The sequence below is a fragment of the Actinia tenebrosa genome, unplaced genomic scaffold (assembly GCF_029948245.1).
Source record: "Actinia tenebrosa isolate PJP-AT-01 unplaced genomic scaffold, QUT_ActTen_1.0 PGA_scaffold5__44_contigs__length_20552954, whole genome shotgun sequence".
Classification (NCBI taxonomy): Eukaryota; Metazoa; Cnidaria; class Anthozoa; order Actiniaria; family Actiniidae; genus Actinia; species Actinia tenebrosa.
The window spans coordinates 15,981,887-15,994,806 of record NW_028292582.1 but is presented as its reverse complement, the minus strand read 5'-3'; the positions used below and the strand labels follow the sequence as shown (position 1 = coordinate 15,994,806).

General features: G+C 44.2%; 1 protein-coding gene across 1 annotated transcript in view; it reads left to right on the top strand.

Moving 5' to 3' along the window:
- LOC116299621 (exocyst complex component 5) overlaps positions 1-12,518 on the top strand; it is a 29,359-nt gene extending 16,841 nt beyond the window's left edge. The window contains exons 13-19 of the mRNA XM_031708299.2: positions 8,163-8,286; positions 8,469-8,555; positions 9,403-9,517; positions 9,649-9,805; positions 10,904-10,962; positions 11,249-11,350; positions 11,994-12,518. Coding sequence (XP_031564159.2) covers positions 8,163-8,286; positions 8,469-8,555; positions 9,403-9,517; positions 9,649-9,805; positions 10,904-10,962; positions 11,249-11,350; positions 11,994-12,080 — 731 coding nt within the window. The 3' untranslated portion in view covers positions 12,081-12,518. The remainder of the gene's footprint in view (positions 1-8,162; positions 8,287-8,468; positions 8,556-9,402; positions 9,518-9,648; positions 9,806-10,903; positions 10,963-11,248; positions 11,351-11,993) is intronic.
- Positions 12,519-12,920: the final 402 nt, after the last annotated feature.

Sequence of the window (12,920 nt, the reverse complement as noted above, 5' to 3'; positions counted from 1 at the left end):
ATATATACTTAACAAAGATTTAACCTTATTGTCAACATTCTGAAGCATTTTTTGGAATAGCTTATGGGCGACTTAACAAAGATTTAACCTTATCGTAAACATTCTAAGACACTTTTTAAATAGTTTCCAGGCATCCTTAACAAAGATTTAACCTTATTGTTAACATTCTACAGGGGATATCGCATGAAGTCCTTAACGGACTCCTTAGCCCACGTTGCCATCGTTATCAGCGCACCAAACCTCTCCGCGCGCTTCAGACCGCACATTTCATCGTACAATTCCTGCACGCGCTCTTTTAACCGGTCTATCTCCTCCCTTTGCATTTCTATGGTGTCTTTTTTATCCTTTGCGTTGGCGGCAATCCTTCTTACTGCTTCCACTGGCTCCATCTATATATCTAGTGAAAATCCCTGTGATTTTCTAAAATATAAATGAACCCAAATCACATGCCTTGTAACGCTTTGATAGTAGGACCCACCGGCTGCGGAAAGACCCAGTTCGTAGTGGAGCAGCTATTAGGACCCTTTAGATACCGCTTCGACTACATCGTGCTGCTTTGCCCCACCTACGTGAACAACCGCACCTGGACGGGCATAGGAGTGAAAGACGACGACTTCTTCGTAGATATCTTGGACCCTAACGAGTTATCCAGCCATTTGAAGTTCTGGCACAAGCAATTCCCTAAAGATACGCAGACTTTACTCATACTGGACGACATCGCCTGTGGGGACGACGTAAAAAGGCGCACTTCCGAGCTCGTTAAACTCGCCTTCAGCGGTAGGCATGACAATATCAGCGTTTGGTTGCTTTCCCAGCAGCTTACCAGTGTCTCTAAACCCTTCAGGGAAAACATAGGCTCTCTCGTAGTATTTTATACGCCCAGTAAGTCTGACCTGGAAACCATCTTAAGCGACTACGGCGGCGAGATAAGCAAGGAACAGTTACACGAATACATGCGGCATTTAAAGACGCACCAACATTCCAAGATGATCTTCTCTTTAAGGTTTCCGTATTCCATAAAGATCTGCGATCTTTAAAGTCTTTGATTCCTAATGTATATGGACATTGAGCAGCTCTTAGATGAAGTCCCCGCGCAGTTAGACGAAAGTAACCTCAAGGAACAACTTAACATCCTTGTGTCTTCGGGGAAGTGTAAAGAAATGATAGGCAAGGAACTTACCCATGAGCAAGTTAATAAGTTGTCGGAAGAGGAAGTCAAAAAGTTCCATAAGAGGTACGAGGCTGCCCTTGCAAGTAAGACCACGGACGCCGTAGCAGACTCAGCCATCCGACTTGCAACTAAATTGCTTGGACTTGCGCTGCCCATAGACGACGTGGAGCAACTGCGGAAGGACATAAGCGAGGACTATGTCATTGCTCAAGAACTTAAGATAACCTGCGGGTGGTTGTCTTTGAAGTGCGGTAAGTTAATGGCAGTCGCCTCTGCGGCTTTGCACGTAGCTCAGCACGTCGACTTGAAGGAGGTACTAGGTTCCTTTGGAACATCTTGGAAGGACTTCAAGAAGGACAGAGAAGTCGAAAAGGTCTTCCAGGCAGCACTTGCTGAGGTACCTGATCAAGTCGCCTCAAGTACTTAGTCAAGTTGTCCTTAAGTCATTCTCAAGTACTTAGTCAAGTCGTCCTTAAGTACTTGCTCAGGTCCTATTAAGTTACTTATCAAGTCCTTCAAGTCCTTAGATATAAATGGAACCAGAGTCGAAGGTAGAGCAGCCCCAAGAGGAGCAGAAGATTACCAAGGCTAAATCTCCGGGCAGAGTTGCCGCGGGGAAGAAGCTCGCGGAGATGAATAAAAAGAACAAAGCCAAAAAAGAAGAAAAGGTGGAGGAAAAAGAAGAGGAATCCTTCATTAATCCTGGGTACGTCATTGGCGCGTTAGGAGTTGCTATAGCAGCAGGCAGCCTTTACTTACAATGGCGGGCTACGAAGCCAAAAGTAGAACCACCAACATATCACGCGCCCGTGCACGCACCTGTGGAACCAGCTGTTAGAAAAAGTAAGATCCCTGAAATGGAGTAATAACCTTCTCGCTCTGTAATATAATGTCAACCGCGTTATTGAAAACTGTTGAAGAAGCAGCTATTATTACTTCCATCGTTGTGGGTATTGGTTGGGTAGGTAAGAAAGTGCTCAAAGAAGACTTTACTGAAGACCCAAGCAAGAGCTTCGCTAATTTCGCCAAAATGACCGCTGCCGTAGGCGGGGCTATCATGGTAAAGGATTACCTACGGAAGGAAAAGTACCTGCCAACGACATAACTCGTGAAAATCCCTGTGATTTTCTAATACATAATGGCTAGCGTGGTCGTAGGTGGAGTTATTGCGGCTTTAGCATTCACTGGAGCTAATTATGGTGGTCAGTATTTGGATAGATTAGTTAGAGGTGATCGCAGCGGAGATTTAGCCGCCGAAAGGAAGAGACACGACTTAGCGCTGGAGAAATATCAAAGGGACGTGGCAGCTTGGAATGAAAAAAGACAAGCTTACAGGGATTGGTTGGACAAGAACTACCAAGACAAGATGCAGGCGGATAAGAACTTCGAAAATACAGACTACGCCTTTAAGCTCTATGCGCAAGCACACCCCGACTTTAGGTTAAGAAAGCCTCAGTTCAAGAATTACTACCAGCCTTCTAAGAAACAAAAAGATAGCGAGCTGGTCTTTGTAGGAGTTGCAGGGCTGGCGGGAGGCGTAGCTTTGGCGTATCTGCTCTAACGAAGGAAACTGTGTTTCCTGAAATATATGATCGTCTTTTTGGAAAGCGACAAGAATGACTTTACCACTTATCTGAATCCCCCCATCAAAGCCCATAAGGTTAGGCTGGTTAGTTGTTCTTTGTACAATTCTTGGTATAATTTAGTCAATGCCTTGATCACTGAGCATAAAGGCGGCGGCAATTATCAAGGCGTATTGCTGCCCGATGGGCATTACACACCAATCACCCTTGCTAAGGAATTAGCAAAACACGGTTATACTCTCACCACGGGATTACCACACGAAATGACCCTCAAACATAATATGCCAAACTATTCAGTAACTTTTGGAAAGCTTGACCCATTGGGATCTTTATTATGTGCCTCGGGCAAGACAATTACCGACACAGCCATACCTGTGAAATGGAAAGTCGCATCCTCTTATGAAGTCTATTGCGACTTGGTCCATAGTTACAACAATGGAGAAAAGTCTTCTCTTATGTCCAAGTTTCTGCCCAAAGGTAATCCATTTGACCTGGTAGAATACACCCCCATTTCTTTGGAATATGATTTGTCTCATTTGGTAGAAAGCATAAACATCACCATTAAGGTGGACGGAAAGACGGTGGATTTCAACGGACGTAAGATCAATCTCGTCCTGGAATTCATATAATGGGCCGCATAGAGGACAAACTCAAAAGGATTTACTATGGGCCCGAGGGCTATTGGAGAGGAGCGTCAGCTATCAAGAAACTCGCGACCGCGGCCAGGGTATCAGAAGAAACGGCTAAGAACTGGCTAAGAAAACAAACCCTCTGGCAGGTTTATCTTCCCGTGCCCAAGTACATTCCCAGGCCCAGCTTTACCGTAAATACCCCTAATGAAGTTCATCAGGCGGACTTGCTTTTCTTGCCGCACGATAAGGTGAGAAGAAAGACCTATAGATACGCTCTGACCGTAGTTGACATCGCAAGCAGATATAAGGACGCCGAACCCATAACCAGCAAGGATTCTGGAGAAGTCGCAGAAGCCCTAGGTAGGATTTATAAGCGCGTTTTGAAATGGCCTAAGCTGCTGCAAGTGGATGCGGGAACGGAGTTCATGGGCGTGTTTACTAAGACCCTGAAAGACCACAGCACTAAGATTAGGAGAGCCGAAGCAGAGTACCACAGGGGTCAGAGCATCGTCGAAAGATTCAACAAGACCTTGGCCGAGCGTCTCTTTGGGTACCAGTATTGGAAAGAGCTGGAAGATCCCTCCAAACGCAACAGGGAATGGACTCAGAGGCTCCCCCAGGTCGTCGCGGCTTTGAACAACGAGGCGGCCAGGGCTACGGGAATAAAACCCAAGGATGCCATAAAAAAGAAACACGTGGAACACAAGTCCTACGTCAGAAGTTCGAGGGCGGTCGGACTGAAGGAAAAAAAGCTACCCCGCGACATAGTGGTCAGATACCTCTATCAGCCGGGGGAACTCGAAGGTGGCAGTAAGAGAGCCACGGATCCTAACTGGTCTTTGGAAACGTATGAGATTTCGAAGTCCGTCACCAAGGAAGGGCAACCCGTGTTGTATTACCTAAATGGCCCAAGTCGTGGATTTGTCATGGAAGAGCTGCTCATAGTCCCCAAAGACTCAAAGTAGTGCTGCTCCACGCGCCCGATTACACTCTAGGCATGTCAGCCTTACGTTGCCTCTGCAATGCCCGCGTTTATTATTTATGCGATCCACGGAGAACTGCTGATTGTCATTTGGGTCAAACCTCCATAGTAGAGGTATGTTACACTTGGCACACCGCGCCCCTTTCTTATAGACGTCGTCCACGCATAGGTCGAACGTCATATCTTTTTCTTCGTCGTGCCGCTTGTAGCGAAGGAGTTTCTTAGCAATGTTCTCTTTGGCTATGTCTTCTGGCGTCTTATCGTAACGCAGTTGCGGCCCCCAGGCTCTTTTCAACTGCTTGGCATATTCTACGCGGCTTACGGCGGTGTAGATAAGGTTGCTCCAACACAGCCGCTGGTCTATGATCCATAAGGTTTCTTTTATGGTAAGCCCTTGCGCGCTGTGGACTGTCATACAATAGCCCAAGCGCCAGTCTGGATGGGAGGTTATTTTTCCACCTTTTCTATGGGTACCCAGGCTTTATCATGTGTTACTGCGTTCTGCAGTTGGATGTCGGTACCAGGTACCCAGACGTCTCTTTTTTGCATGCGGGTGTCGTGGGGTTTGTAAGAAACGGGCACCAAATGCGTAGGGAAGCGCTCTCGGTGTATATTGAGTAAGTCTTTCTGTATGCGAGACTGTGCCGCGCGCTTACTACTTAGCACCAGATCCTTAGGGTGCCAGGCGTATAGAAAGTCCTCGTATTTCTTCGCTCGTACGCGTTTGCGCAGTGTTTTGCATTGCTCGGCGTCACTGAGGCCCCTCAATTCCGCTTTCAGGTTTCTTATTTGATCCTTACTGCGGTAGTCGGTGTTAATTTCCTCCGCATGGTCTACGAAATCTTTCAGCCATTCGTGGGGCATCTCTCCGGCTATTGGAGGAGGCTGGCAGGGATCTCCGGCGAATATTACTTGACACTTTCCACGGAGGAATTCTACGAATTCTTTGAGGATTTCTAAAGGAACGGTGCAAATCTCATCCCAAAGTATCACCGGAGGTATGTCATGGATGGCTTCTGGTACCCACTTTTGGCCATTCCAACGGAAGAAGCTGTGGTACGTTTGAGCGTCGTGACCCATTTCGCAGAGTTCTCTTTCCAAACGATGTGTTGGCGTTAGCACCTTTATCTTAGGAAAGAGTTCTAACACGCGCGTAGTTTTACCGCTGCCGCCGGTACCATAGAGGTAAGAGAAGCGTTGGTAGGAAATAGGGTCCGCAACTGAAGGTAGAGGCTCTTTGGTAGGCGTAATGGAACCGCGGGTGTGTTCTCCGTGATATTCTACACGTGCCCTCCAAGACCTTATTTCTTCATCTTTGACGCGCCATTGGCCACTTTCTGCAAGTTCATCGGCAGTGTAGAATTCCTTCATCTTTTCCAATACGTGCGGTTTCACGTATAAGGAATCCGTGGCTACGCGGGGGATATCTTCTTTGTCAAATCGCAGGAGCATCGCTAATAGGTTAATGTGCACATATGCGAGCATGCTGGCACGCAGATGGTAATACTGCGGCCGATGGTCCTGGTAATAACACAGCGCATTCCATTCATGTAGTTTATCGTCGACAAGGTAGTCCCATTTCTCTACAGACACCATCGTTCCTTTGTCATGCGCGCGCTTGATGAGGAAGCTTAGCTCGCCTTCGTCCGTTATCAGGCGCCTTTGCATATGTTTTTCACCTTCTTTTGCGCCCTGCGTGAATTTACCTATGACCACGCGCGCTGTGGGGTTATGCTCCGGTAACCACTGCGTAAAGGCGCTGTGACAAAGTATGGCTTCATGCGCTGTGTATTTTAAAAGTTTACGCTCTTCAAAGAACTTCAATAGGGGCACCGGTATCCATTCTTTCTCCTGCAGGTGCTTCCCATACCACGCATAGATTATGGGGTGCAAACCCGCTGCTAATTTCCAGGTGGTCAACCGTACAAACCCCGTTGCTGGGGCGTCGTAGTGACCATCCAACGCAACACGAAAGAATTGCGAGTCTGGATGCCCGTATCTATCATAATATTCCTTACAATCCCCCAGGCCTTTGAAGCTTGCGGGGTAACAGTGTTTCATATCCAGCGACACGTATTCGTCTTCATCGTATTCCATGTTCCACAGACCGCCGTGGCCGTGTTCTACGCAAGCTTTAGCTATGTCTTTGAACTCCTCCGGCGTGGATTTCCAACCGTTTCTTTTCTTTGCGGCTAAGAAGTCCAAACTGCGACTGCTAAGCACTTCGTCGGAGAAGTCTTCTCCTAAAGTCTCACAGGCGCTTTGAATGCGCAGCTGTTCCACTTCAGGACGATACAAAGTACCATCTTGGGTCATAAATTGACTTCCCTCCGCATCCATTAACCAAATAGAATTCTCGTGCATTAGTTCTGCAAGCGGCGACTCCTTGTAAACGCGCGTCTCCTTCTTCTTTGGGAACCTTAACTCCCTCCACGCATGTGCGTTATGCTGGTAAATTACGATAGGCGCACCCCGGCCCCCATACTTGTGCGTCCCGGAGTAGATAAAACCGTCCGTGATATCTTTCACGTGTATACGCCTCTCTAAGGCAGTTTCTAACTTCTTGATGTTTTCAATGGTGGCTCCTGCCCTACGAGTAGCATGCTCCCATTTCCTGATGGCTTCTCTTCTCTTCAACGTAAGCTTACCTCCCCTAGAGGAATCCTCGAAGAACTCTCTAACTAACTTACCCACGCAGTTACCCGGATGCCGCATTGGTTTGAGCTTCTTAACGTCCGGGTTCTTAATTTCATACGCACCGTAAATAACCACGGTGACCGGGTAAGCAACTTCGTAGAACAACATGTCGATGCCCACCAGCGCCCCAGGACGCGTGTCCTTGTTTAAAACGAACAGGTCCTTCCTGCCAGACGCCCGTATTGGATTCCTGCCCTTTTCTATTATCCACTCGCCGTCTAAATACTTTATAAACGTCAACTCCAGGCGGTAATTACCTTCGGGCATCAAGCCAATTATCCTTTCTGCTCTTTCCTCGTCCATCGTCTCGTCTGTATCTCCCTCCATAAATGTCGTGAAGGCAAAGTCGGCGTCTAAGCGGTCCAGCACCTGAGTTCTGAGCTGGCGCACAGTTTTATTTCTAATGCTTTTGATGGTATCCATCTATATATAAAGGATATTTTAACCTCCGTTTACGGTACCCAACACAGCAGCAGTAAGGACACACCGCGGGAAATCCCGTAAATCTGCTGTACCCGCGTTCGGAATTCCGCGGGTTAAACCCGCAAATATACGGCATCGATCGCGAGTCCCCCTTACTGCTGCTGTACAAGACTACTAAAAGAGATGTTTAAAGGCACAGCTCTTTCAAATCGCTATTGCATGGCATTTTTCTTTATTCAGCCGATCAGAGCACTTGCATTTTCCTCACATGAATGGCAAATTCTTGATTGTACATGTATTATGATGTGGTTTGATTGGGTTGGGCTCAGCGCATTTCAGAGCTACTAAAAATGCTCAAATATGGATAGAATTGTGTGACCTAATTTGCAGACAGCCTACTAGCCTCCCCCGAGTTGCATCCTACTGTCAGCCCCTCAATCTCTTTCATTAGTAGCTTGCCAGTTTTCCGCGAGTTGTGACATCAGTGCGCTATCCGGCAAACGTTATCATGTAAGAGAAGCGTATTTAAATTAAGTAATTTTGCGTTTTATCTCATAAAGAGTTGAACGACCCTTCGTTATCACTGATTATTCACAACTAATCTTATCCACTGCACTACAGGGCAAAATATTTCCAAAAAGGATAAGGTATTTTCGTTATTGTATTTTAAACAGGCTTACCTCCACCTGATCCTCGTAGTGAGGTGGACACAGTGTACTTCGAAGTGGTTGATCAAGCAAATGGTATATTTCATCTACTGGAGAAACATTTCACAGACTGCATCATTCGCTTGGTGGGGTAAGATCCAACAACCAATGAAATAGCAGGAATGTCACTCTTAGTATTGACCTCAGTTGTATTATGCTACTGGGGATTGTAAGACTTAGTACTTAAGTTAAAGGATACCATAAACGTTCACGTGGGTAGGTGTAGTCTTTAGAATCCCGATAATGAAAGGATTATTTTATTCCCTAACGCAGTTCGTCACCAGTCTACTCTGAATGTGTTCGAAGAAAGAAAGAAGTCATGGAAATCATGGAATCCAAACTAGACACAGGCATTGACAGGTACTGTACTAGACACAGGCATTGACAGGTACTGTACTAGACACAGGCATTAACAGGTACTGTACTAGACACAGGCATTGACAGGTACTGTACTTTACCAGACATAGGCATTGACAGGTACTGTACTTTACCAGACAAAGGCATTGACAGGTACTGTACTTTACCAGACAAAGGCATTGACAGGTACTGTACTGTACCAGACACAGGCATTGACAGGTACTGTACTTTACCAGACAAAGGCATTGACAGGTACTGTACTTTACCAGACACAGGCATTGATGGTTACTATACTAGACACAGGCATTGATAGTTACTATACTAGACACAGGCATTGACAGTTACTATACTAGACACAGGCATTGATAGTTACTATACTAGACACAGGCATTGACAGTTACTATACTAGACACAGGCATTGACAGTTACTATACTAGACACAGGCATTGACAGGTACTGTACTAGACACAGGCATTGAAAGTTACTATACTAGACACAGGCATTGACAGTTACTATACTAGACACAGGCATTGACAGTTACTATACTAGACACAGGCATTGACAGTTACTATACTAGGCACAGGCCTTGGAGGGTACTGTACTGTACTAGACACAGGCATTGACAGATACTGTACTAGACACAGGCATTGACAGGTACTGTACTAGACACAGGCATTGACAGGTACTGTACTAGACACAGGCATTGACAGGTACTGTACTAGACACAGGCATTGACAGGTACTGTACTAGACACAGGCACTGACAGGTACTGTACTAGACACAGGCATTGACAGGTACTGTACCAGACACAGGCATCGAGTACCTAAAATTATCTTTTATTTGCTCACAGAGTTCTTACATCTCTTGTTGGATACGTCAGATATATTTTAAACTCAGAGCAGAAGAAAACTGATTTTAAACCTGAAGAGTCTGGGCCAAATGACAATTACTTTAGGTGTACACCGGTGAGAATGACCTTATCTCATTTATAGTATACTCATTATCCTATTCGGTCCTTCCTTCCTTTTTTCCTTTCATTTTTTTTTTTTTTTACTGATTTCACTGATATTTTGGAATTCCTTGCATACCATGTTAGGCATGTGCAAAAAGCTGTAAGTTTATTTGCTCACAACACGAACGAATTCGTGAAGCATTGGATGGTAAGAATTTGGAAGCAGTTCTTACTGAATTTGGAACAAGAATTCATCGGCTGTTGTTTGAGCATCTGCAACAATTCACCTTTAGCTCTGACGGTAGGTCAAAATGTCATTGGGCCAGAATATCACAATACATGATGTAGTAGGCCCTTTGCAGTTAATGGTCACTTGTCTGTACTGGAGGGCAAAATTTATGTTTTTATATTAAATTGGTGATTCTTTTTAGCTACTTGTAAAGAACTGAATACACCCTTCTCATAATGGCTGACAAGTGCACGAAAACGAGGTCACCCAGTCATTATTTCACAATAAAAGATCGATATAAAATTACATGAAATGACTTTAAAGAAGAAAAGTATAAAAAAATGACCTTTGTTTTGATCTGCATTAGCGCTAACAGCCTTTATTTTGAATGAGCAGCTTGGCTCAACCTTGCAAGATGACTGGGTGACCTCGTTTCCGTGCGGTCATCAGCCATTATGAGAAGGGTGTATAAAAAGATGTGTGTCCAGTGTTACGAAATGCATTTTTATTACGATCTCGCAAAACAGGTTGTAGAAAGTCTGTTTGTTCTCCAGTAAATTTCACCCATAGGAATCAAAATGTTCATTCATTTGCTCTCATTGAATTAATCAGCACATTTTCACATAATTGCTTAGCTGCAAAGGGCCTATTATCTCATTAACGATTTACGAGGTAACCAGCCAACTATATGGCGAGAATGGCAAAATGTAATAGAGTTTTATGTCGATTGCAGAGCGATTGCTCGGTCTCCCTAGCTTTCGACAGAGATCGAATCTGAATAGGAAAACCGGAAAATCCTATGGATGTTCTTGAGAACTCAGAGGTGTATCAAGTGAAGTACAGTATTTGGATCACCGTTCACTGTAAAGGAAAATGTAACAGTAGCCTTGCCTGGTGTGGTTCAAGGCGTCTTACTTTCAGTCTTTTACTATGTATTTCTTCAATGTAATCGATTATTTATCTCTATCTAGCTCACAAAGCTTACTTTTGATATTAATAATTCTCATAACAGTTTAGGCAAAAATAAATTGCTTATTCCACAGTCTTCACTTGCTCATTGCTTATTTAGGCGATAGTGGTTTATATAATTTATAATTGTAGTATTGTAGTTTATCCAGAATGGTTTTGGTAATTGTCCCAATTAGGCTAATAGAATTTGTTATTCATCAGGTGGGATGCGTGCTATTTGTGACATCAATGAATACCGAAAGTGTATGAAAGAATTCAAGGTATGTAACATCAAGATAAGGGTTATGATAATATTGATAAATATGATATCAAATAAATTGGAGCAGATGGGAAACTGAAGAAATGATGCAACAGGACGTATTCACTTGGGGCGTAATGTTTCTTCACTGAACTACCTCTTATTCTCTTGGTTATTATTATTGGTAAGACGTTGTAGCGCTCGAGAAAAAATAATTAAAAGAGTCACAGGCTTGTCCTAGTGGGAATGAAACGTGGTTTGGAGTTGCGCGACATTTTTGATGTTATGATGTTATATTTCTATAATAGGTGCCCCTGTTGGTGTCCCTGTTTGAAACACTTCATCAACTTGTTAATTTATTCATTGTGATGCCTGATAATCTGAAACAAGTCTGTGGTGGTGACCTACTGGTAAGACGTCTTGTCTATTTAGTGTGAGAATCTTCACGACGGATGTGCTTTACGTCCATCCAGTCACCTTTTCCAACCGTCCACACTAAGTTTCGTTTTCATTCGAAATCGTGTCTCAGACTTTGATCCCCACCTAAATAATAGAAAACGGATAACTGAAGGCAAGGATCAAGTCTCCTTTTTTGCTGTCTTCACTAAAACAATATCCGGAGAACATTTGTAGGCGTTTTCCATGATGTTTTAAACGAATTGAAAGCGTTTTATGAAAGGCTATGCCTGCCGGGTGTGCTAAATATCGACCATCAAAATACTAATGTACATCAAGGGGGCTAGCTTTAATCGTTATAGTTGTTACTTGACTACAGCTATTTCTATTTTCAATAACGTTTGGTGAAGGTTTTGTTTCATGTTGCATTTTGCATGTTGTTTACCTAGCTCGAAATGTATATTCATACATTAAGAATATCAGCGCCGAAGAAAATGTCCGGAAAATCGTACAGACAAAGTGTTGTTACATTACATCGCCCATATTTCGAACTTGTTATGCATCGTGCAACAAAACTTTCACCAACTTTTTTTGAAATAGCTGTTGCCTCACTATATCCGTATTTGCCTTACCCTCCTCGTTTATCTTTAACCCTAGGCATCTCTTGACAAGTCTGTTCTTCATCAGTTTATCCAGCTCCGTGCAGACTACAGGACCTCGAAACTACAACGGATAGTTGTGTAAAGATGCAATAGGCTACTATATACTATAGAAACACTATGTCACACTAAGAAGTGATTGAGAACTATTAGTTTATCAGTTGCGTGAGGTGCCATTCAGGATCAAATCCAGTTGCTTTATCAATGCGACGTTTGCATTATACGCCATTTTTCTACCACTACCAAAATAATTCGCGATTTGTTCTTGATATACAAGCTTGTATTCCCTCATGAGAATAGTAAAACAATTGCTGGTAATTAATTGAACAAAAGTAAGTGTGCAGGAAACTCTGGAAGTTGTAGTTAATGACAGCATAATGCAAGTGTTCTTTTTTACTGCACAGTTAACCGAGGAAATAAGAATCTTGAATAAATATAATAAATTGTGCTTGTTGCGATGTCCCGGCATCGTTTTCAAAATAAAGTAAAAAAAAATAAATATTACAAGGTATTTGCATGGGAATTCAATGCTTCAAGAGTGATTGCTTGAGGTGCTCATAACATTGGTTTCCTGATTAATGGGGTTCCCCTAATATTGGTTTCCTAGTTGTTTGGGGTGCCCCTGACCTTGGATCCCTAGTTGTTGGGGGTGCCCTTGACCTTGGTTTCCTGGTTGTTGGGGGTGCCCCTGACCTTGGTTTCCTGGTTGTTGGGGGTGCCCCTGACCTTGGATCCCTAGTTGTTGGGGGTGCCCCTGACCTTGGTTTCCTGGTTGTTGGGGATGCCCCTGACCTTGGTTTCCTGGTTGTTGGGGGTGCCCCTGACCTTGGTTTCCTGGTTGTTTGGGGTGCCCCTGACCTTGGTTTCCTGGTTGTTTGGGGTGCCCCTGACCTTGGTTTCCAGGTTGTTGGGGGTGCCCCTGACC